General features: G+C 40.7%; 2 protein-coding genes across 3 annotated transcripts; one reads left to right on the forward strand and one right to left on the reverse strand.

Annotated features, from left to right (window-relative positions):
• The first annotated feature begins 8,911 nt into the window (after positions 1 to 8,911).
• On the forward strand, positions 8,912 to 13,354 carry wnt4b (wingless-type MMTV integration site family, member 4b). Its single transcript, XM_085423258.1, has 10 exons — positions 8,912 to 9,168; positions 9,262 to 9,304; positions 9,548 to 9,775; positions 10,113 to 10,266; positions 10,370 to 10,454; positions 10,573 to 10,704; positions 10,998 to 11,140; positions 11,232 to 11,372; positions 12,213 to 12,375; positions 12,489 to 13,354. Exons 3-10 carry the CDS (start codon positions 9,687 to 9,689, stop codon positions 12,656 to 12,658), a joined length of 1,077 nt encoding a protein of 358 aa, XP_085279384.1. The 5' UTR covers positions 8,912 to 9,168; positions 9,262 to 9,304; positions 9,548 to 9,686; the 3' UTR covers positions 12,659 to 13,354.
• A 1,056-nt stretch (positions 13,355 to 14,410) lies between these two features.
• Positions 14,411 to 21,252, reverse strand: cdc42l (cell division cycle 42, like). Of its 2 annotated transcripts, none has more exons than XM_085423269.1 (6): positions 21,134 to 21,252; positions 17,941 to 18,045; positions 17,720 to 17,792; positions 17,494 to 17,603; positions 15,607 to 15,804; positions 14,411 to 15,482 (listed from the first exon to the last, which is right to left on the reverse strand). In XM_085423269.1, the coding sequence occupies exons 2-6, from the start codon at positions 18,043 to 18,045 to the stop codon at positions 15,393 to 15,395; spliced, it is 576 nt and encodes a 191-aa protein (XP_085279395.1). In that variant the 5' UTR covers positions 21,134 to 21,252; the 3' UTR covers positions 14,411 to 15,392. The 2 variants fall into 2 exon arrangements, with proteins under 2 accessions (XP_085279395.1, XP_085279394.1); XM_085423268.1 differs by lacking the exon at positions 21,134 to 21,252 and adding an exon at positions 18,386 to 18,511.
• Between the last annotated feature and the right edge of the window lie 481 nt (positions 21,253 to 21,733).

Raw genomic sequence — 21,733 nt, forward strand, 5'->3', positions numbered from 1 at the left:
ATCCCATAATAATCTCCCCCCCCCTCCCACACTCACACAGGACTCTGCATAGTTACCTCGCAACGGACAGACCATAATACTCAAGCCTGTCCCCACCCCCCACCCCTCCACCACCACGCGCGCGCCCGCACGCACACTTCCACACGCACCATGCTCACTGCATGCACTCACACTCCTTCCCCTCTCCACTGGCAGTCCCAGCCCCCTTAGCAACCCCGTTGTCATGGTGACACCCCCCCCCCCCACTCCCTGACAGACCATAATACTCAAGCAGTAGCAGTATACATCCCATAATATACAACTCCTAAAAAGACAAGAAAGAGAACAAAAAAACACTATTGAGCTGGGTCTCCAGGGGAGCACAAGTCCAATGGTGACAGACCATAATACTCACAGAGCATCCACCTGGTAGTGAGCAGGACTACAAGAAGAAGTCATTTAGCCTTCACTCTTTCCTTTGGATCCATACAGGTAGGCAGCATGCCGACTGTGTCCGGGTCAAACAGGCCTGCTGAGCAGGAAGTGCTGCAGATCTCTGGGCCCCCTGTTCCTGTGGTATCAACACAGGTGGAGAGTACCCAGGGCCACCCCAGTGACAGAGAAGACTGCCATCAGTTCCTCCAGGATTATCTCCTCCATCCACATCACAAACCAGTAGTTATGTACCAGCACAGCAAGGGTTAGAAAGTAATTCCTTCATTAAAAAAAATAAACAAATATTCCCTCCTTAAGTTGAATTTGTGACTTTTACAAAACTTTTTGAGAAGTTTTGTTAAAGTGTATCAACACCCACCCACTAGATCCTCACCTCCACCCTCTGAATATTTGCAGAAATAATGAAAGCCATGATATCCAAGTTTTATAATCTGTTTGTGTTTAGAGAGTGGATTATAGTGTTAATAGTGCTAGTTACATATGTTGCTAAATGCAACTTATGTAACTACCCCTAAAGTAAATGACTGTACTATAAATATAACAGACATATGTTTTAAATGTGCAGAGTCCAAAGTAACATTACTTCACTGTGTGAGACTTTACAGGAGGATTAATATATTTTGTGACGAGCTCAGAAAGACACATGCAGAGATCATTTAAAAGTTGTTTCTACTAAAAGTTGTTTCTACTTGGTTTGTATCCAGAAGAATGTTTAAAAACACCCATAGACCTCCATTATTTAAACATCAGCATTGCTTTAGGGAAAAAAAGGAAACCTTTAAATATCAAATGTTACACATTATTCATCCATCCAACCATGGAGACCTCCCTCTCCTCCCAGAACACATCTACTAGCTGTGGGAGCAGTCACCATGGCATTCCCAAGTCAGCTGACAAACATAATCTCTTCAGTGAGGCCTGGGTTTTCTCAAAGATTATAAATTGGAAAGACTCAAAACACCTCACCCATGACACGTCAAGGCAAATGTTATGCATGATGAGACGAATGACCTGTCACTGGAAAAATTATACAAAATACACAATATTGAAAGACTAGTTGTAAAACAGCTAACTGATAATTTGCAGAGGAATGGTTTGTTTGAATAGTTTCGGTCAAGTTTCAGAGCTCATTACAGCACAGAAACAGCTTTAGTGAACGTTACAAATAGGGATGGGTATCGTTTAGGTTTGATCCGATACCAGTGCCAAACCGGTACTTTTGAAACGGTGCCGGTGCTCAAACGGTGCTCAAACCGGTGCTTAAAGAATGGAGAACACAAAATTGGTCCAAAAACCTCTCATGTTCAGCTGGTTTTTTGTAAAAAGATAACAATGTTAGCCTTTTCTGCAGCTATGGGGCATATATGGTATCACTCTTGGCTGGAAGCAGTGCTTAAACAATGGAAAAAACACTAACTTTGTCCAAAACCTCTCATGTTTAACTGTTTTCCACTTTTTCTTTGGTCATTTTAGCCTTTTTGGCCACGGTGAAGGGAGTATCTGAAGGGAGTATCTGCCATCAAACAAGAAGACAGCCGCATGTAGCTATGATGAGGTTTGCTAGTTCACCTTACATGCATTAATGTAATAACGTGGTTAGCCTACTCAACGTAAATTACACACGAACAACATGAAGCTACTCACGCAGAGAAGAACGGCTGCTGCTGCCATCATCATCCGTCATCATTTCTGCTACACTGGCAGGGCTAGGGGCCAGGACTCTCCTCTTCGGGGGTTTTGGGGGATATTGCTAACTCCGGTCAGATAACAGGCAACCCACGCACAGTAGATGCGCTTGGTGTGAGGTCTCGCAGCAAGCTATCATATGGCGCATTTCTGGGCTTTTAAAAAAACGCTATGCGTCGCCAGGTGTTTCATCGGATTCGAGGTGTTACCTCCTTTGACAGTATCACAGTATCAGCTTAAAGCACTTGTTGCAGTGCCATGACCGGTACCCATCCCTAGTTACAAATGATCTTCTCATAGCCTCTGACACTTATCTCTGTGCTTGTCCTGCTTGACCTCAGTGCAATGTTCAATTACAGTGACCATTACAGCAAGTACAGCATGCTGTAGGTATTAGAGGTACTGCGCTGCAGTGGTTTGAGTTATCTATCTATCTAATAGACTTAAATTTGTTCATGTAAATAGAGAGTCCTCTTCACACATTTAGGTTAATTATGGCGTTCCACAGGGTTCTGTGCTAGAACCAGTTCCATTTGCATTACACATGCTTCCCTTAGGCAGTATCATTAGAAGGCATAGCACACGTTTTCACTGCTATGTAGATGACACCCAACTTATCCATCTATGAAGCCAGATAACACACACCAATTAGTTAAACTGCAGGAATGTCTTAAAGACATAAAGACCTGGATGACCTCAATTTTTCAGCTTCTAAATTCTGATGAAACTGATGTTATTGTAGTCGGGCCTAAAAATCCTAGATATGTGGTATTTTACCAGATGCTTACTCTGGATGGTATTACCTTGGCTTCCAATAACACTGTAAGAAATCTTCGTGTCATTTGTGACCAGGATATGTCCTTCAAAGCACGTATTAATAAATAAAACATCCTGTCTCAGAGTGACACTAAAAAACTAGTTCATGCATTTATGACTTTTAGGCTGGACTTTTTCTGATAATTCTTTATTATCAGGATGGCCTAAAAACTCCCTAGAAAGCCTTCGGTTGATTCAAAATGCTGCAGTGAGAGTACTGACAGGGACTAGAAAGAGAGAGCATATTTGTTTACTGGCTTCCCTTCATTGGCTCCCTGTTAAATCCAGAATTCAATTTAAAATCTTGCTCCTCACATACAAGGTATTAAATAATCAGTCCCCATCTTATATTAATGACCTGACAGTACCATATCACCCCATTAGAGCACTTTGCTCTCAGCCCGCAGGCTTACCTGTGGTTCCTGGAGTACAATGGGAGGCAGAGCTTTCAGCATTCAGGCCCCTGTTCTGTGGAGCCAGCTTCCAGCTCGGATTCACCCTCTCTGCTTTTAAGATTAGGTTTAAAACTTTCATTTTTGATAAAGTGTATAGTTAGGGTTGGATCAGGTGACCCTGATTCCCATGATGCACTGAATGTTTCTTCTTCAGTCACTTTTTACACTCACATTTTTGGTTCTTTATATCTGTGTTTATACATCTCACTGCATTTAATTTTTAGTTATTACTCATCTCTGGCTCTCTTCCGGTCGTGGCAGGTCCCTGAACCTGGTCCTGCTAGAGGTTTCTTCCTGTTAAAAGGGAGTTTTTCCTCATTGGGGTCATATGATTGTTGGGTTTTTCTCCAATTTCTCTGTATTATTGTAGCATCTTTACCTTGTAATATAAAGCACCTTGCCACAACCGTTTTAGTGATTTGGCAGTATATAAATAAAACTGGATTGACTTGAATTATTAGAAAAGGGCCTGGGTGTTGAAACAAATAAAAAATTAACAGCACATTTCCACCACAAAAAAACAATAACTTAAAAGAGAAGTAAAATCAGGGGTGCACAGTGATGCAATGGATATTACTGTCCTGGGTCCTGAGCTTGAATCCATTGATTGGCTGGGGCCTTCTGTGCGGCGCATGCATGTTCTTCCTGTCTGGCCTGTGCGGGTTTCCTCTGTCCCACAGTCCACAAAATATGCATGTTGACTAAATTGTTTCCAGTGCTTCTCTTTCTTTCTGTCTTTGTGTTGGCCTTGTGATAGACTGACCCATCTGGTGTACCCCAACCCTCATCCCACAGCCCTGAATTGGGTAAGAAGAAGAAAACAGATGGATCGAAAAATGAAATCAGGCCTGACTAAAACCTTCTCCCAGCTGGGTTTGCTTGGTTCAGTAATTCTGAAGTAAAATTACCTGAATGTGCAAATAAGAGCTCAGGATGAGCCACATGTGAGTTTGATCGAGTACAGATTTATTGATACACTACAAGAGAGCCACACTCAGCATTTCAATCACAGTGATTCAGTTTTGATTATGTACACAAATGATGGCCATTATCATACGTAGAGTTCCTAAATTAGACTGTTATTAGTGGGTTCATTACAACTCGACTGCAACACATCTGTCTCCCATCTGGTCATCTACTTTCAAGAGCCAACAGATTTGCAAGTACACACATATCTTGTATCTTGTGTAGTAAAGTGTCAGTCGAAAGGAAGTGCTAAAATGACGCAAAAATTTCCTCGTTGTGGGATTAATAAAGACCTATCTTATCTTATCTTAAAATTGATTCATAAAAAACATGCACACTGCTGCTGCCTTCAGGTTCTGTCTGGAGTAAATACAACCAGAGCTTCAGCACATCCAAAACCATCGCAGCAATAATCATGATAGATTTTATATATATGTAAGCTGCAGGTACCAAAGATAATATGTAATACAAAAGCAAAAGTACCAAATAAGTTAACTAAAATGTGTCTGCTTCAGCAGCACACTCCTCTGCTAAATTCAGCTCCCTGTTGTGGCTTCACTGATTGATTTCTAAAACTTATTATTTTAAAAAAGAAATAAATGAAAATGGATGCTTTTAGCTGCTCAGTGGGGTCTCTTCATTTCTGAGTGGCTTCCCAAAGTAAAATCCCTTTAATGTTAAGTCCAATTTCAAAAGTTTGAACTCATAAACGAGTTTAGAAGGAGCAATCGAAGGCCACATGGCGTCTAATCAGGCTCCAAAGATTTACTCATTCACCATGAGAAATGCTCATTTCTACTACTCTGAAGAGCACTTTGTAATCACACTGAATCAGATTTGCATACAGTTTAAGCATCATATTCCTCTGTCACACACAGACATATGCTTGCACACACACACATACTTTGCCTACTAGCTGCAGCAGTTTAGCATTCAGTCAGGTGTTTTGTGCAACGTTCACCTCAGTGTGTTTGATATCTGACAGACATTTTATGTCAATTTTGGCAGCATTTGGCTTGTTATGACTAGCTCACTTTGCAGGCTGCTGCTCTGCTCATTATGGCGTAATACATGTTACTATTTAGACTGTCAGCCATGGATAACTAAACTGTAATTATGCGTTGCATTTTAATTGGATTTCCTGCCCATTAACTTACTGTATTTCTTTACTTTTCACAGAGATCTATGTGTTTCATTTCATTGGGGGAAAAAAATTACATAGTTTACATTAACACTATTATTTTTTTCACTGCTAAATAGGCATGTGATTAATATTTTATTCTGCTTTTTATTTGTGGGTCTTGATTATTGATACCTATGTTGCTTTGATTCATAAAAGAAAGATTCCTATGGTATCAGATTCAGATCTCAATGGGCAGGAGCTGCAAAGATGTGAGGCCTTTCTCTACACTCCAGAGGCCACTTTGCAGTATTCCCCACTGTACAGGACATGCAGATCGCATAGCAACAAAGGCCTACGTCTGGTCATTGTCCGTTACTTTTGCTTGAATGCCCCTTACACATGCATGTGCGGGTGCACATGCACTCAAGTGCAACTCCGTCATCTTCAACGCTTCATCTTGCTCCCTCTATCCTATATGCACAGCTGTCCTTCCACCTAAAGCAGGCTGCTACACCCCCCCCCCCCCACCACCACCACAAACACACGCGCACACACACACACGTACACTCACCGCCATATTTCCATAACATCCATGGGTCGTCCATTCCCTCTGCCCCCTCCCCCCATGTGCACACAGCTCGCCGCCCACTCTGCCACCCCCTCTTCCCTGCCTGACAACACCACCGCCCGCCATCCCATAATATTCATGCACACGCTCCACACACATTCATACACAGCAGTGCGTGCAGTGCTCTTTGTTGGCAGAGATGCCTGAGCAATGTGAGCCTGCTCATGCACAACAGTCATGTTCCTGCCTGATATCTGCATTCAGACTGCTGAGGCAGGTAGCCCTCAACTGCAGGGAAGTAACAAAGCAGATCAAGGAGTGAGAAAAAGGTGATGGGTTACATTTCTGTCTCTTAATGACCTTGGGAGGGGTATGAGGGGAGGGGTATGGGGGGGGGGGGGGGGGGGGGGGCATGTTCGTGAAGTCTAGACTCACCCTGAGGCAGCCCTGTCCGAATGAGGCCAATCATCCATCCCAATGGTAAGAATCAGTGGACAAAGTGAGATCAGTTAAGAGTTGTCTCTCAAAGTCTGCTGCTGTCTCCCACTTTAACAGAGGGAAAGCAACTCATCTCCACATATATGTCATGCTGAAGCTTTAACAAGCATCTCTTTAGGCTTTGCAACCTGGCTACAGTCAATCAGTGTGGGACCATTTCGGAATGATAAAATGTCCACAAAATGGGGGAAAGATAAAGATAAAAAAAAGAGGGCAGGTTATTTACGAGAGAGGGGTGAAGGGACGAGCATAACAGAGGCGCCGGACATGACAGTGGCCAGCTCATCTCCATGGTGTTGCTGTGGGAGACAGCAGAAGACGTCACTTGGAGAAACAGGGGACACAAAGGAGTAATACGACATGTGGAAGACTAAAAAAGGAGGGAAGGGAGCCTCGAAGAGACCTGTCTTTGCTGATACACACAGAGGAAAGTGTGCAAGAGAGATGGGTGACCATTTACTCTGGGTGTCAGGTAGATGGGCCACCAAATCTTAGACGAGGACTCCCAACATTTGAGTCTGCAAATGTTTGGCTTCAGTGACGCACTGACTGATTCAACACATGAGCCTCTAAGATGAGCAAATGGGGTTTCATTAAGTGTCACAAGACTGCGGCACATATGTTAATTTATAGTCTTTGAAGTTAAATTTCAACTTTAAAATCAAGAAAAATTACCATCAGACATCAGTGATGTCAGAATATGTGGAAATCAGGACCTAAATTAAACATTTAAACTCTGAATTTTAAAAAACTGCATTTACCACCATCTGGTTATAGTTAGCTGGTGACGTAGCTGCAAGTTTCACCGTGTAGCTAATTTACCTTTAAAAGTCACGTTGATGCTTCTCACTTACTTTGTTGGACATCAGCTGAATCTCATCATAACAGAGGAAACTGTAATACAAAACTACTTTCTATGCTAACTAGCCTAGATTAGCAGAACAACAGAACCAGATTTCTGGTTTAGGATTCTGGTTGAAGTGGAATTTGTGTGATTATGTGCAATTAAGCTGCATTTAAAGGTCATGTTTTATTCATATCATAATCATATACTGATCGTTTAATACATTTATGAGCTATATTAATTTACGAGTTCTGATGCTCAAGAAAGCTGAAACAGCACATTTACTGACATTTTACTGATCTTGTGACAACCTGATTTTTCTTTTCCCGAGGGAAGCGGGCAACTGAGGAAAAAATATAGGTCAATAAAACTTTATTTTCTTATATCTTTTATAGTTTGACTTAGTAGGCCTTAAAGACCTTACATTATTCAGTAAAAACCATAAATATGGGGAATGAAATAGTCATAATTTACATGCTTCTTCTGGTTGTTTCAGTGTGTTATAAGACTGGAATAGGTCCCAAAAGTAGCTTAAATCTAAAGGAAACACAAATTTTTAAAACACTGAAGGTACATCTGGATTTCTTCCAGTATTGCTATGACTGGTTTGAAGGAGAGAAAGGGAGGGAATACTACAAAATAAAAAATGAAAATATATGCAGCGATAAATATTCTTTAAAAAAAATGCTGTACAGTTTATTTCATGCGCTTGTTTTTCTGTGCTAAACAGCCAACATGCAGTAATCAATAAATTTTTTTTAGGGTATTTCAAATTCTCCAGAAAATCTATGTTCACGTGGATAATTTGATTGAGAATTTGGTCTTCAGTTCATATACCACCAACCTGGTTTATTATTCTTTATTGCTTTTCCCAATCCCCCGTGTGACACTGATCCGCTCTGTCCTCGTGCCCTCCCTTCTTGTGATTTATTTGCCTTAGTTCCAATATTTGTCGGCAGTCTGTTTTCTTCCCCTTGTCTAAATGTCACCTCTTCTTCTAAGACAATATAGGGAGTGAGAGAGAAGGAGAACGAGAGGGCAAATGTGGGGGACATAGAGGAAAAGTAGGGGGGGAGAGCTGGACTCGTAAAATGAGCAACAAAGTTTGGGAAAATTACACATTAGGTAAGACACTTTCTCACATGCGTGTACATATATGTGGAACTGGAAGTGCTGCGTTTCAGTCACTGACAAGAGGATTTTGCAGAAAAGTTTATTGAAACAAACAGGTTGGAGTTGGAGTTCTCATAAGTTTCTCTGATATAAATCATATATATATGTTCATACATGTGTTCAGGCATGTATGCACACAACCACATTTGTGATTTCAGTCCAGGTACCAGCCCAGGCTCAGACTTTAGTTTTCATGCCAGATTAACACAATAGAGGGCATACTTACGCTTGTAATGCTTGCGTAGTAAAACAATGACCCTTTTCCAAACCCTCCTCCTCCTCCCTCAGCATCACTCCACACCCTGGATGTCCTCTCTCTCCCAGCCTCACTCTCTACCTCCTTTATAACCCATCACTCCCAGCTCACTGCCCTCACTCATTCTTGCTTTTTCAACTCGCAATGGACACATTTGTTTTCCCGGGAAAGAACTAACCATAAGATGACACCGTGCTACTGTTTTCCTGACTAATAAAAAAGTGACTTTTATTAGTGTTTCTGGATTTTAGGTTCTTGTTTTTGGGGGTGAATTCAGTTAATCTGGGACTGAAATCGGACATATGGACGTCTTTTTGTGCATCAAGGATGGGTTTGTGAAACAGTCATGTAAGTATGCTTTTTTTGGCAACAATAGAGAGAAGCTGAAGAGCAGCTTTGGTGAATAAAATTGTGATTCATTTTGAAATTCTGTCCACTCAGTAACAAAAAGAAGAATAACTGGCTATCACAAAAATATCAACTGGTAAGAATCAATTTTAAAACTCTTGCAACCTGAAGGAAATTTCACGAGTATAACGCAGTAATTTTGTGGTTTTATTTGCTACAAAATGATAAACTGCATATACAGACTTAACTTCGAACACCAGTAACTTGCATAAACCTTATCATTAGAAAACTAATAAGGAATTTATTGTTTACTTGACCAAAATACCATGCAGAGCATCTCTGCATTCATCGTTAACCTGCTAACTTGTGATTTCAACAGATATGTGGGGATCATCCCCAGACTCTGGACTTTAAACTTAAACGGCAACAAACACACAGACGGACGGAGCGATCACTTCAGCTGTGGACCCAAAGACCCAGCCTGACGCACGGAGACGGACAGACAGACAGACAGTCTGATGCCAACTGTCTCCACTGTCAATCTCACGGCACCACTCCTCCTCCTGTTGCTATGGGCAACCCACCCCACCATGGCAACCAATTGGCTGTAAGTCTAGTGTGTGAAGGAGGATGAGAAAGAGGGAGTTTGTTTGTCATGCTATAACTTTTAAAAGGTGGTGACATGTCACTAAATCTCTTTCAGTCGCTCCCCTCTTTTCTTTGTCTCGCTCCTGGTGACCTTTTCTCTTTTCTCTCTCTCCCTGCCTTCACTGTGCCCTCCGTGTCTTCTTTGCCTGTTTGTCTCCTTGTTTTCATCCTCTCTATTTGTTACCTTTTCATCTTTCTGTCACTCTTTTAAAGGCCCCAGCCTTGTACTTAAATATGCATCTTCCCCCACGTACTTGCTGTGAATCACTCCTCCACCTTCCATTTTTATGTCCCAGCTCCCTGGCGAGGCTGCCCCGTTCCCGGCCTGTGTCTGGTGCTGCCCCATGTGCACGGCTGAGGGGGCTGACCCCAGGCCAGGTGGGGGTGTGCAGAGCACGGGGGGAGGTCATGGAGTCTGTACGCAAGGCAGCAGAGATGGTCATAGAAGAGGTATGAAGCATAACTTCTGAGTGATTTAAATAACAATCACCATTATGTGTGGCAGAGATGGAAACTTTTACATACCTGGTGTGTAACTCGCTGTCCAATTCAGTGCCAGCACCAGTTCAGGAATCGCCGCTGGAATTGTTCCATCACCCCACGTGGGATCAATGTATTTGGCAGAGTGATGAACCAAGGTAGACCCATTACTGGCATGAAGTTAGTGAATTTTCTGAAGAAACCTCGATTCACTGAGCAACATTTATAAATATTCTCTAAAAATAAAGTTGTGTCATGTCTCTGCTGTGGTTTCAGGCACTCGTGAGGCAGCCTTTGTGCACGCTCTGTCCTCAGCAGCTGTGGCGGTTGCGGTGACCCGAGCCTGCACCCGTGGGGAGCTGGAGAGGTGTGGCTGTGACAGGAAGGTCAGGGGGGTCAGCCCGGAGGGTGAGCTTTAACTCTATTCCATGAAAATATAGTGAGTAAATCGACTCTGACTCACACAGAGCATAGAAAGGCTGCTACAGTGCTGATTGTGGGTCTAAAGTATGCAGCAGTAATGTCAGCTGGTAGTTTCCCATCTGCTGTCACATGTAACACACCTGTGCTGTGAGACTGTAGCAGCTGCCCCCTGCCTCACATGAACCAGAAGGGATTTTCCATTTAACATCTAACCTTCTTTGACCTTACAAAATCGCAGTAACACAGATCATCTTAATCTAAGCCTCGTTCCACCACAGGTTTCCAGTGGTCAGGGTGCAGTGACAACCTGTCCTATGGTGTGGCTTTCTCTCAGACATTTGTGGATGAACCAGAGCGAGCCAAGGGGCTGTCAGCAGGCCGGCCGCTCATGAACCTCCACAACAACGAGGCGGGTCGAAAGGTTAGCAACATCACCAATGTCCTTACAGATTTCCAAATCCCTGTGTCAATTTACAGAATTTTTTTGTCCTTTATAATTATCTCCTCCTCAGGCCATCCTTCATAACATGCAGGTTGAGTGTAAATGTCACGGTGTGTCTGGGTCCTGTGAGCTGAGGACCTGCTGGAAGGTCATGCCCCCATTCAGGCGTGTGGGCGTTGTGCTCAAGGAACGTTTTGATGGAGCCACAGAGGTAACAGATGATACCTTCTGCTTGTTTTATCTTCCCTAGCTTAATGGGGTGAGCAGACGTCACAACAGCTGAAGTAAATTATTTATCAGAAAAAAACTACAATTTCCGCTGAAACATCTCGAAATGAACATGTTATGCTTTTTCAGCTCCATGTTTGTATTTTTGGACCTTGCTACAGTAGTTTTATATGATTCACATCTCAAAATAAATCTTTATTTATCTTGTTGATTGTTGCAAGCCCTCAGCTCATCATCTCATGAAATATGGGGGTTAAAAGCAATTTAACTTCCCTCCTCTTAAATCAGTTTTTTTCTGATTGGCTGCTCCTTGCAAACAGAAGGTTTAAACATCAAGTTTTGGGGCTACTTTCCTGAAAGCCAGAGCTGTGTGCTCGGGATTACCATATTAACCTTGTAACACCAAGTGCCTCAAATTCTTGAGTTTTAGAGATCTATCGATCATCAGTGTGATTTTTGTCCCCACGGAAACTAAATAATTCGGGCCCAATACATTTTTATGTAGTAAATTGCAAAAAAAAATAATGCCAATGTATCAAATATGATTAATTTTTTAAAAATTGTCAGAATGTTCAATAAGCACTCCATTTTCAGAAAAATTGAATTTCCTGGCAATTATTTCATGGTTCAGGCTTTAAAGGGTTAAGGATATTATCTTTGACATCAGAAGTAGCCAAGAGAAGGAAAACAGTCTAAAATAAGCTGTGAGCTTTTGGATCACTTCTGCATAAGCTGACCACATATTTTAAAAACGTTGACCGTGTTTAGTAGTCAGTATTATTACAGTATACATTACTGTGTTTTAATGTCACAATCCTCCCAGGTCCGCCTGACACGTATAGGCTCCAGGACAGCCTTGCTCCCCCGAGACTCACAGGTCAAACCCCCTGCTGCCAGAGATCTTGTGTATCTTGCACCCTCCCCAGATTTCTGCCGTCTCGACCCTGAAAATGGTATTCCTGGGACTGCAGGTAGAAGATGTAACGGTAAGATCACCAGGACCACGTCACAGGAAAATAATTCACATAATCCAACTTACCACTCATATCAATTTAGAAAGTGATGTTGCAATGTTTTAAACCAACCCCCCTCCCCCCAGGAACGTCTCGGCTGGCACCAGATGGTTGCGAGCTGGTGTGTTGCGGGCCAGGCTACAAAGCAGGCCGGGCTGAGGTGGTGCAGCGCTGCTCCTGCAAGTTTTCCTGGTGCTGCTCGGTGCGTTGCCAGCAGTGCAAGAATACGGTCACCATTCATACCTGTAGAGTGTAAGAAGTCCTAACAAGGCCTGACCAAATGAGCCCAGATCCTAACCAACCACCAGACAGACACCGCTGGACACAGCGCGGGTTAACTTTGACACCAAATTATCGTAATTATTGTCCAAAGCAGCCTTTCTTTGTCCACGTTTTCCCTTAGAGAAGTGAAACTGCAGTTTGGTTTGATTGTTTTCTTGTAAAAACTGCAAAATTAGAACTAATGTAAAGACAAAGCTCCATCGGGAAGTACAAAAAAAAAAAAGTCTGCTCAGCTTTTAAACTGCTCAAAATATTAAGACAGACAAACTGACAGGCACAGACATGCATACAGGTGTAGCCATGAACACACACAAACACAGCAGTTAATCACACGCTGAACTGACAAAGCTTTTAAAGCAGAGCTTAACCCAAACTAACTCTCAAACACTGAAGATTTCTTTTATCTTGTATTCTGTTATAGGCTAGCACGTCTTTGGACTTGTACTGTATTTATGTCTTCTTTTTGATTCTGGTTTATTTATTTGTATATCAGAGTCTTTGCTGCACTTACTTCCATGTCTTGTGTTTTTGTCCCTCGTCCTTGTATGAAACTGTTCTGTTTCCTGCACAATGAGTGCGTTTAGGTCTTTTTGAGTTTCTAATAAATAGAGTAGTTTATTAAAAAAAAAAATACCAAAGTGCTTCTTTATTGAATGGTACCCTGTGAGACTGTTTGGAACAGAAGTTGTAGTTGCAGGTCCCTGTACATGTTTAGTTTTGCATGACTATACCATCGATTGATTTATTATTTAAAACCTACAGTGAAACTCAGTAACTGTCAGACTGTCATTGCTAGTAGACTTTATATAAAAAAAGAGATCTCACTCATTGATTTGTGGAGTCCTCTTACATCATGTGACTCTCAAACCCTGCCCACTTAAAGCAACTTTTCAATCACAAAGCCTCGCCCTAAAACATGCGCAGCTTAATCATGTTTTTAATCTAATAGGAGCCATAATTTACACAATAAGCATCATGTTGTTTTATGTAAGACTTGAAACCAGCGACCGAGCTCATAAACTCATCAGGAAAGTGGTTATTGACGTCATAGATCAAGGGCGCTGTTTTCCTATTGACTTGTAAACAACTGAACTTCTTTTTGCAGTCAGAGAAATCACCACCTACCTGGCGTCATTTTAACAATCCTTTAATCCTTATCTGGATTGGCTGCATGGCTCAAGTCCTCCAAATCCATTTAAGATGCTTTGTCATTTCGACCTGAAACAGGCCGTTCATACTCGAAAATCCTCCAATGTGGCTGAATTCAAACAATTCTGCTGTGAAGATTGGGACAATATTCCTCCTCATCAATGTGAAAGACTGATTGCCATATATCAAAAACGCTTGATTGCAATTCTAGCTGCCGAGGGTGACACAACCAGTTACTAGGTTTAGGGGGCAGTTTTTTCAAATAAGACCAGGTAGGTTTGGAGGGATTTTTTTTCCCACTTCACTGGATACCTTACGCTTCCTCAACTGATCATGCTGCAGCTTTTAAGAAGATCTAAAAATAAACAACAAAATGCATAAAATTACGAAGCTCATTGTGCTCTGTTAGAGCAAGTGTTTGTGACAGTGGGAGCATGTGAGAGAAGCATACTCAGGCCCAGATCATTAACACAGTGCAAGTGCAGAGGCAAGTGTGACTTGTGTGATCACGCCCTTAAACTCTGTAATACTTTCGAATTCAGTCTTTTGCCTTCAAACACACAAAACAACGATTACATTTCATTTGAGCTCAACCATTTTATTAAAAATATCCTGTGATTACAAACACCCAGAAATTGACTAGAAAAAGTTCATCTTCTCAAGAGCCATTAAAAATATTACAACTTGAATCTTCTCATCATTCGCTCAAATGTTGGAGGTCTTGCAATTAAAAAAACAAAACGAAAAACAACAACTCAAGTTTCAAAATGGGAAAAAAATAATTAAAAAATACTAACATTTTCCCAAAACAGCATTGTGAAATTACAATATACACAAAAAAGAAAACAGAAACTCATAAGTAACCTGGATAAGGGAACTTGGTGAAAACACTTTTCATCCCTGCAAGTCACCACTAGTTAGAAGAAAGTAACCGTTACAGACAACTGCTTTTGTTTGGAGTGACAGCAAATGTTTAGTTTTTTGACATTATTCAACTGAGGAAGGTCGGAAAAGAAAGCAAGTAGAGTACCACTTAACATCAAGTTGCCCCCTTAAACGTACTAATGTTAAATGTAACTGAAGTATTTCCCCTTTTATACTTCCCTATACTGAGTTTAAAGGACCCAGTAGGCCACAGTAAGTAAAACACAGGAAGAGGCCAATGTCAAGTTTATAAATGAACATTTCTTTGGGGGGAAAAAAAAAAAACAGTGACAGGCAAGGGGGGGCCTGCCCCACCTGAATATTTATAGAGAGAACACTGCGATTTCTAAAGGTTTCAGAGAAGGACACAGTTGGTGCTTAAACTGCATTCACTGCACATCTGATACTTTGAATCCTCAGCCTGTTTCAGCTTTTATTTTGAAGGCACAATCAGTGTACGTGTGTACCGAAATACATTTCGATGCCACGGTACCGTCCCTTCCCCTTTGGTTTTGTCCTTTGTTTTTTGGGATTTTTTTTTTTTGTCAAAATGGCCACTAATCTTTATGATGTTTTCAATCATCCCACCTATTTTTTCTATATGCACCGTTTTGCATCTCGCGGTCAGCACTGTTCTATAGCAGAGCACACCTCTTCTTTGTTTTGGTCTCGGGGGGCTCCAAAGCTGCCAGTATGGCCTCGTCAAACACGTTTTTAAGTCCTCGCTGGTTAAAGAAGAAGAAGAGGAAAAGATGACGGAAGCATAACAGAAGGAAGCATAACTTTCTATTTCAAACAAATCTGTCACTTTTTAAATACGTTTTAAAAGTGCAGTGAGATTTTACATACCTGTGTGAGGGCAGAGCACTCCACGTACTTAACAGCCTTGAGCTCACGAGACAGCTTCTCGCCGCTCTCGGGTAATAAAGGGCGCTGTTTGTTCTTTGCCAGCTTCTCCACCGTGTTGCTGTCTTCCCGCAAGTCTACCTGTGTCCCCACTAACAGGAAAGGGGTGCTTGGGCAGTGGTGTGAAATCTCAGGGACCCACTGGATACAGACAAAAAGACAAAGTTTATCTTAGATACCCAATGAAATTTGCGACTATCAAAAGCTGGTATGCTTTTCCTTTAATCCAAATAGTTTCTGATTCATATTTTTCATTTCATAGAAAATAATGTGTAATAAAATGTCTGGCATGTAAAACGGTGAGATTGTAGAGAAACTGAGGAAGCAGGAGGCTTTTTCTTCCATGTGACATTTATTGAGAATAAGGACGACAATTAAAACAATTATTAAAATTCCAAGCAGTCCAAGCAGAAAGGACATCGCGACTCCTGATGTGGAGGTGTGTTACACCTCCACATCAGGATGATCATAAGAACACAGTGAAAACTTCACTATTTTGAGCAAGTGGCTCTTGAACGTGTGTCAAATTTAGAAAACTACAGCACTTTCTTCACTCTATTACATACAAAATTATTTAAATATAAGCATTAGGCTAGCTAGAGAAAATGAACAGGAGATCTTTAAAAATAATCATTATTTTTAGATCTATACGCTTACTGGCCACTTTATCAGATTCCCCTTGCGAGTACCTGGTTGGACCCCCTTTTGCATTTGGAACTGCCTCAACTCCACATGCATCAAACATTCCTCAGAGATTTTAGTTCATATTGATATAACAGCATCACAGAGTTGCTGCAGTTTTAATGGCTGCACATCCATGATGTGAATCTCCCATTCCACCTCATCCCATAGGTGCTCTATTTGAGACCTAGTGACTGTGGAGCCCATTTGAGTACAGTCTACTCACTCTAGTGTTCAAGAAACCAGTTTGAGATGATTACAGCTTTGTGACACGGCACGTTATCCTGGTGGAGCAGCCATCAGAAGATGGGGACACTGCTTATATAAAGGGATGGAGACTGTGGTGTTTAACGATGCTTGGTTAGTTGGTACTAAAGGCCCCAAAATGTGCCTCACTCTGTTACACCAACAGCCTGAACGACTGATACAAGGCAGGATGGATCCATGTTTCCATGCTGTTTATGCCAAATTCTGACCCTACCATCTGAATATTGTTGCAGAAATTGAAACTCGTCCAACCAGGCAACGTTTTTCCAACCTTCTGTTGTCCAATTTTGGTGAGCAGATGCAATCTGTAACCTCGGTTTCCTGTTCTTAGCTGACAGGGGTAGCACCCGGTGTGGTTTTCTGCTGCTGCTGCTGCAGCCTATCTGCTTCAAGGTTCAACATGTTGTGCATTCAGAGATGCTCTTCTGTATACCTTTGTTGCAACAAGAGGTTATTTGCATTCCCGTTGCCTTCCTGTCAGTGTGGTCATTCTCCTGTGACCTCTCGCATCAACACGGCATTTCCCCCCAGAGAACTGCTGCCAACTGAATATTTTCTCTTTTTCAGTCCATTCTCTATAAACTCTATAGATGGTTGTGTGTGGAAAATCTCAGTAGATCGTCAGTTTCTGAAATGCTCAGACCATGTTTGAAGCCATTTAAATCCTTAACCTTTTTCCCCCCCAAGTCTGATGCTCAGTTTCAACTTCAGCCAGTTATCTTGACCATGTCTAAATGCCTAAAGGTACTAAGTTGCAACATGATTGGCTGATTATAGATTATGAATAAAACAAAGTGACCAGTGTAAGTCTGCCAACACATTTAACAAAAAATAGTCAACATCTCTGTTCCCAAAACAGTGAAAAGAGATTTCAAAACTGACCTTCTCTTTGACATTTTCATACGACGAGGGTGAGACAACAGAGAAACATACAAGGAACACATCTGTCTGTGGGTAACTGAGAGGACGCAGCCTGTCATAATCTTCCTGACCTGAGAGCAGCAATCAAAAGAGAAGCAGAACAAGGACATTTTTTTTCCAAAGGTTTTAGACTGACAGAAATGAGAGAGAAAAAGTGAAACTGAGAGACTTTCGAAGACCAGCTTACCAGCTGTGTCAAAAAGACCGAGCGTATACGGCTCTCCGCCGATCATCACTGTCACGGCATAATTGTCAAAAACCTTTGAAAACACAAAAAAGAAGTAAGCAAAAAAGGGCAGTTAATGGTAGTGCAGCATTATAACCATGAATAATATAAGAAAACAGAAATTTTATAGGTGAGCATGTTTACAACAATATGGCTCAGTCTTTCTTAATTCCTCCTCCTACCGTAGGCACATATTCTGAGGGGAACTTGTTGGTTGTATAGGAGATCAGTAAGCACGTCTTTCCTACAGCCCCATCTCCTACTACTACACATTTTATCGTCTGCATCTACAAAGAAAAACAGAAAGTAGGAAACATGACAAGATGTTTGCCAGAAACAGCACACCAGACAGCTAGCTAGACTCTTAGAGAGGAAGTAATACACAAGCACTCTTAGTACTGTCTCTAGAATCATGCATGGGTTCACATACAGGCAGTGAAACAACATGGAAACAAACACACAAGCACTAACTGTGACAGACTCACAGAGACATGTGATGCATCTAACCAGCACATCTAAGCCTGGAATTAATATTTATATTCACTACTGAATAATCTGCACATTATTTTGAAGATTAATCAATTATTGGTCAGTACAATATGAAAGGTCAAACAATTATAAACTTACAGACTGCATCCTCAGCGGAGGCCAATGGCCTACTTTGCATTTTTAAAGAAAACGATTAAACCTTTATGTTTTTCTGTCAATATTTTCCTGGAATTTGGCCTGGTGGAATTTGCACCCTCTTGCTGTCTGACAGAAAAGCAGAATGCAGCAATCACAAACCCTTCCTCCACCTTGGGTGGGGGTGCAAAACTGAAACCAGCAAACGCCTGACATGCCTTTCTGAGACGAAAGGCATGTCTGATCATTCATGAATTTGTCTCTAATCTTGTAACATGCAATGATTTATAGTGTAGATGTGGGAATGGACTGCATATAAAGATTACATAACTTTATATATGAAGTAATTATTCGTATGCAGCATCACAGGATTTTAGACATCAAACATGCAAATACTCGAAAATAAAGTATTAAGTATTATGTATTAAGTGTTAAAGTATTACTTTACCAAATAAAAACTGAAAGTTTTAAATAGCTCAACCTCTGTAACTCTGATAGTAAAATGCTTACACATTACATATTGCAACAGCAGCATTTCAATGGCCATTTTCATAGTTTTGATCCATTAAGCTCACACTGCTAACATATTTTGTCCTAAGATAAGCGATAACATTACAGTTGGGGCAGGGTATGTCTTTTTAGGACTAGTGGACAAAAAAGTATCCATTATAGAATTTCAGCATCTTAATTCAAATGGCCTGAGCCAGAACTAGACCCTTACGCCGATGCTGGGCTTTGTGTTCAGGCTTTTGAAAATCCAATCATAGGTCTATTTGGACAGGCTGGGGTGAGTCATATAAAGTAGCATAAAGGGTGAAAAAGTCCACACAGGTACTAAGCTGTAGTGTTGCAATGGATTAAACATAAAATGTTCACATCAAAGGGAACAAAGTTTGAATCCCATGTGAAGGTAATACTTAGTATTAACTTATTTTTTTTAGGTCAAATAAACTATTTGCATATTTAAACAGTGCCTGCTCAGATTTCTTGGTGCCACACCTTCCTACAGTACATGTTAACTATTAAATTCATCCCACTTATTTAAAAGTCAAATTTACTAAACATTTCTGTTGCTACTTTAATGTGCAGCACCTAAAACGACTGCAACCCGATCCACCCTTCATGACAAATATAATATTCAGTAAAAGTCGAATCAGTTTGAGACAAATGAATTAAACTTTTGTGGTGCTGGTGAATTATACCAAGGCGTTTTTATGTGACTTAGACCTCTAGTAATACGACTTTTATTCGAAGAACAAACCAATTAAGTTATTAGGCATAAAAGCATACAGAGAGAGCATTAGTTAGAGCATGACAGCTTTATCAGTGATATACGCCACTCATCTATTGGTCCACATCTGTCATTACTGGCATTTATAACAGCTGATAAATGAGACTGAATAGAGCTTCACCTATCCACATAATGCACATAACCACACAACATGTGTACAAATATGGATGGATTGTTTCTCTTTTACAATTGTTTTCTTTCTTGTTTCTGTCAGTGCTTTGTTACCACACTCCACATCCTGTTGCATCTTCCACAATAAAAGAAAAAACAGTAAAGAAGAGACAGCGAAAACATTGTTCAGTGGTTTTATCAGTGTTGACGCACAGTTTGTCCACCATCGGGCCCTCTCCAACTTCCCTCTTTTTTTAAATTGCACTTCTATTATGTTAATAAGAACTCTACGCATGTAACTAAACTAAATAACTACACATAAGAAATGTTGGTCAAATTTGGTTGATATATTGGATTCTAAAATTGCCAAATATCAGTGTCAATCTTTAAAATCCTATATCAGTTGGGCCCTAGTCTTACTTGTAAAAACAAAAAGAAACATTTGCAGTATGATGAACAATGCTAAAAAAAAATACAAAAAAAATTTATTCCATCAAATAGTCTCTGATCAGATGAGACAAGATAAACTATTTATCCCCAAAACTGAGAAAATTGTTTGGCACAATCAAAACAGCCCAAATAAATAAGTAGAATAAACAAATGGAAAACGATTTTGCAAAGTTAAAAACTACTTTGAAATAAAAATTAATGCAAAATTAGTCTAAATGAAACAAAAACATGAAGGATACGGCTGTATATAGATAGGTGTGAGTTCAAGCAGCGTGCATACCGTTTGGAGGTATTCCTATTTGGCTTGTTATTACATGTGCAAGCGAAAAATTAATGACAGTGAATAACTTCCGCATAAGCTGCACAGCGAGGATGTTAAAGGAAAATGCCGCCTATTAGCAAAATGACATTTAGAAACGGATACTGCAAACACTTCCGCTAAATAAGAGCTCCATCTGTTAATCTGTTATCTGAAAGTTCAACACCTGCAAATGAGATGTTTTAGCCAACATATAAAAAAATAATCATTTAAGACTGAGTCTGACTGAATAAATTAAATCAGATTTGTGAACAGTGGACAGGCAGCGTGAAAATACTGTCACTGGTAGAGTTCTTATTTAATTACAATGTACAGCGGGATCTAAATCGATCAAAATGAAAGTAATCACACTACCAAAGCTGACAAACAATCATGACAGCTTCATTAAAGAAATGTTTGTCCGCTCTGAATTAACCCTGATCGGTAGAAAACTTTAACCACCCCGCAGATTTAAAACATCTAGAAACAAATGTTTCATTTCTGTTAGACTGAACATTGTTAGAGGGCCTCTCCTGCATGTGTCGCCTACTCTAATTAGCCACAAATAGTAGTTTTAAGCAGTTTTTGTAACTCTACTCACCGTTTTTCTTCCCACAGGTTAGGCGTTGGTTACATCCGGGTTTGAGGGTCGAATTACTTTGTGCGCAGGCGCATAGCAAACCGGGACCCAGTCCCGATTGTAGAATCGATACAAAAGAAAGAGCGTCGCCTGCTGCCCAAACTGCAACACATTTCTGTTTTTTTTTCACATGGCAAAACAGCACATAAGGCATAAACAGTGTTTATACAAATCACATGAGCTTGACAGTGAATATTTTGTTTGACCATCTTTATTATCCAACAAAGCCTGAACTGTCTATTGAAGCTTTCTTGTAAGATCTTTAAATAGTCTTCAGAAATAGCTCTTCAGGCTTTTTGAAGGTCAGTCGAAGCTCTTCTTCAGATGTTGACTGCCTTTTGTTTTGGATCTTTGTTTCTCTTCCTATTAAGATCTATTAAGTTTTAACTAAGGACATAAAGTCTGTCAGTAAAGACTGATAGATTGATTGTAGATTCAGCTAAAGAAATGCGAGCAAACCATATGTGTTAAGTCTAATTGTTGAATGTTGCCATTGTGTTTCCCCAACAATATGTTTTTCTAACATGGGGCTAGTAACAAAGTACCTAAACATACAATTTT

Source organism: Rhamphochromis longiceps, linkage group LG11, assembly GCF_057381845.1.
Source record: "Rhamphochromis longiceps isolate RC_006_pf linkage group LG11, R_longiceps_female_GT1.1, whole genome shotgun sequence".
Taxonomy (NCBI): Eukaryota; Metazoa; Chordata; class Actinopteri; order Cichliformes; family Cichlidae; genus Rhamphochromis; species Rhamphochromis longiceps.

Coding starts and splice junctions, on each gene's coding strand:
- wnt4b (XM_085423258.1), top strand. CDS start 9,687: ATGCCAACTGTCTCCACTGTCAATCTCACGGCACCACTCCTCCTCCTG. Junction 10,267..10,369: donor CAGAGATGGTCATAGAAGAG/GTATGAAGCATA, acceptor TGTCCAATTCAG/TGCCAGCACCAGTTCAGGAA. Junction 10,705..10,997: donor CAGGGGGGTCAGCCCGGAGG/GTGAGCTTTAAC, acceptor GTTCCACCACAG/GTTTCCAGTGGTCAGGGTGC.
- cdc42l (XM_085423268.1), bottom strand. Junction 15,805..17,493: donor ATGAAAATGTCAAAGAGAAG/GTCAGTTTTGAA, acceptor GTCTGTATCCAG/TGGGTCCCTGAGATTTCACA. Junction 15,483..15,606: donor AGTGCTCTGCCCTCACACAG/GTATGTAAAATC, acceptor TTCTTTAACCAG/CGAGGACTTAAAAACGTGTT.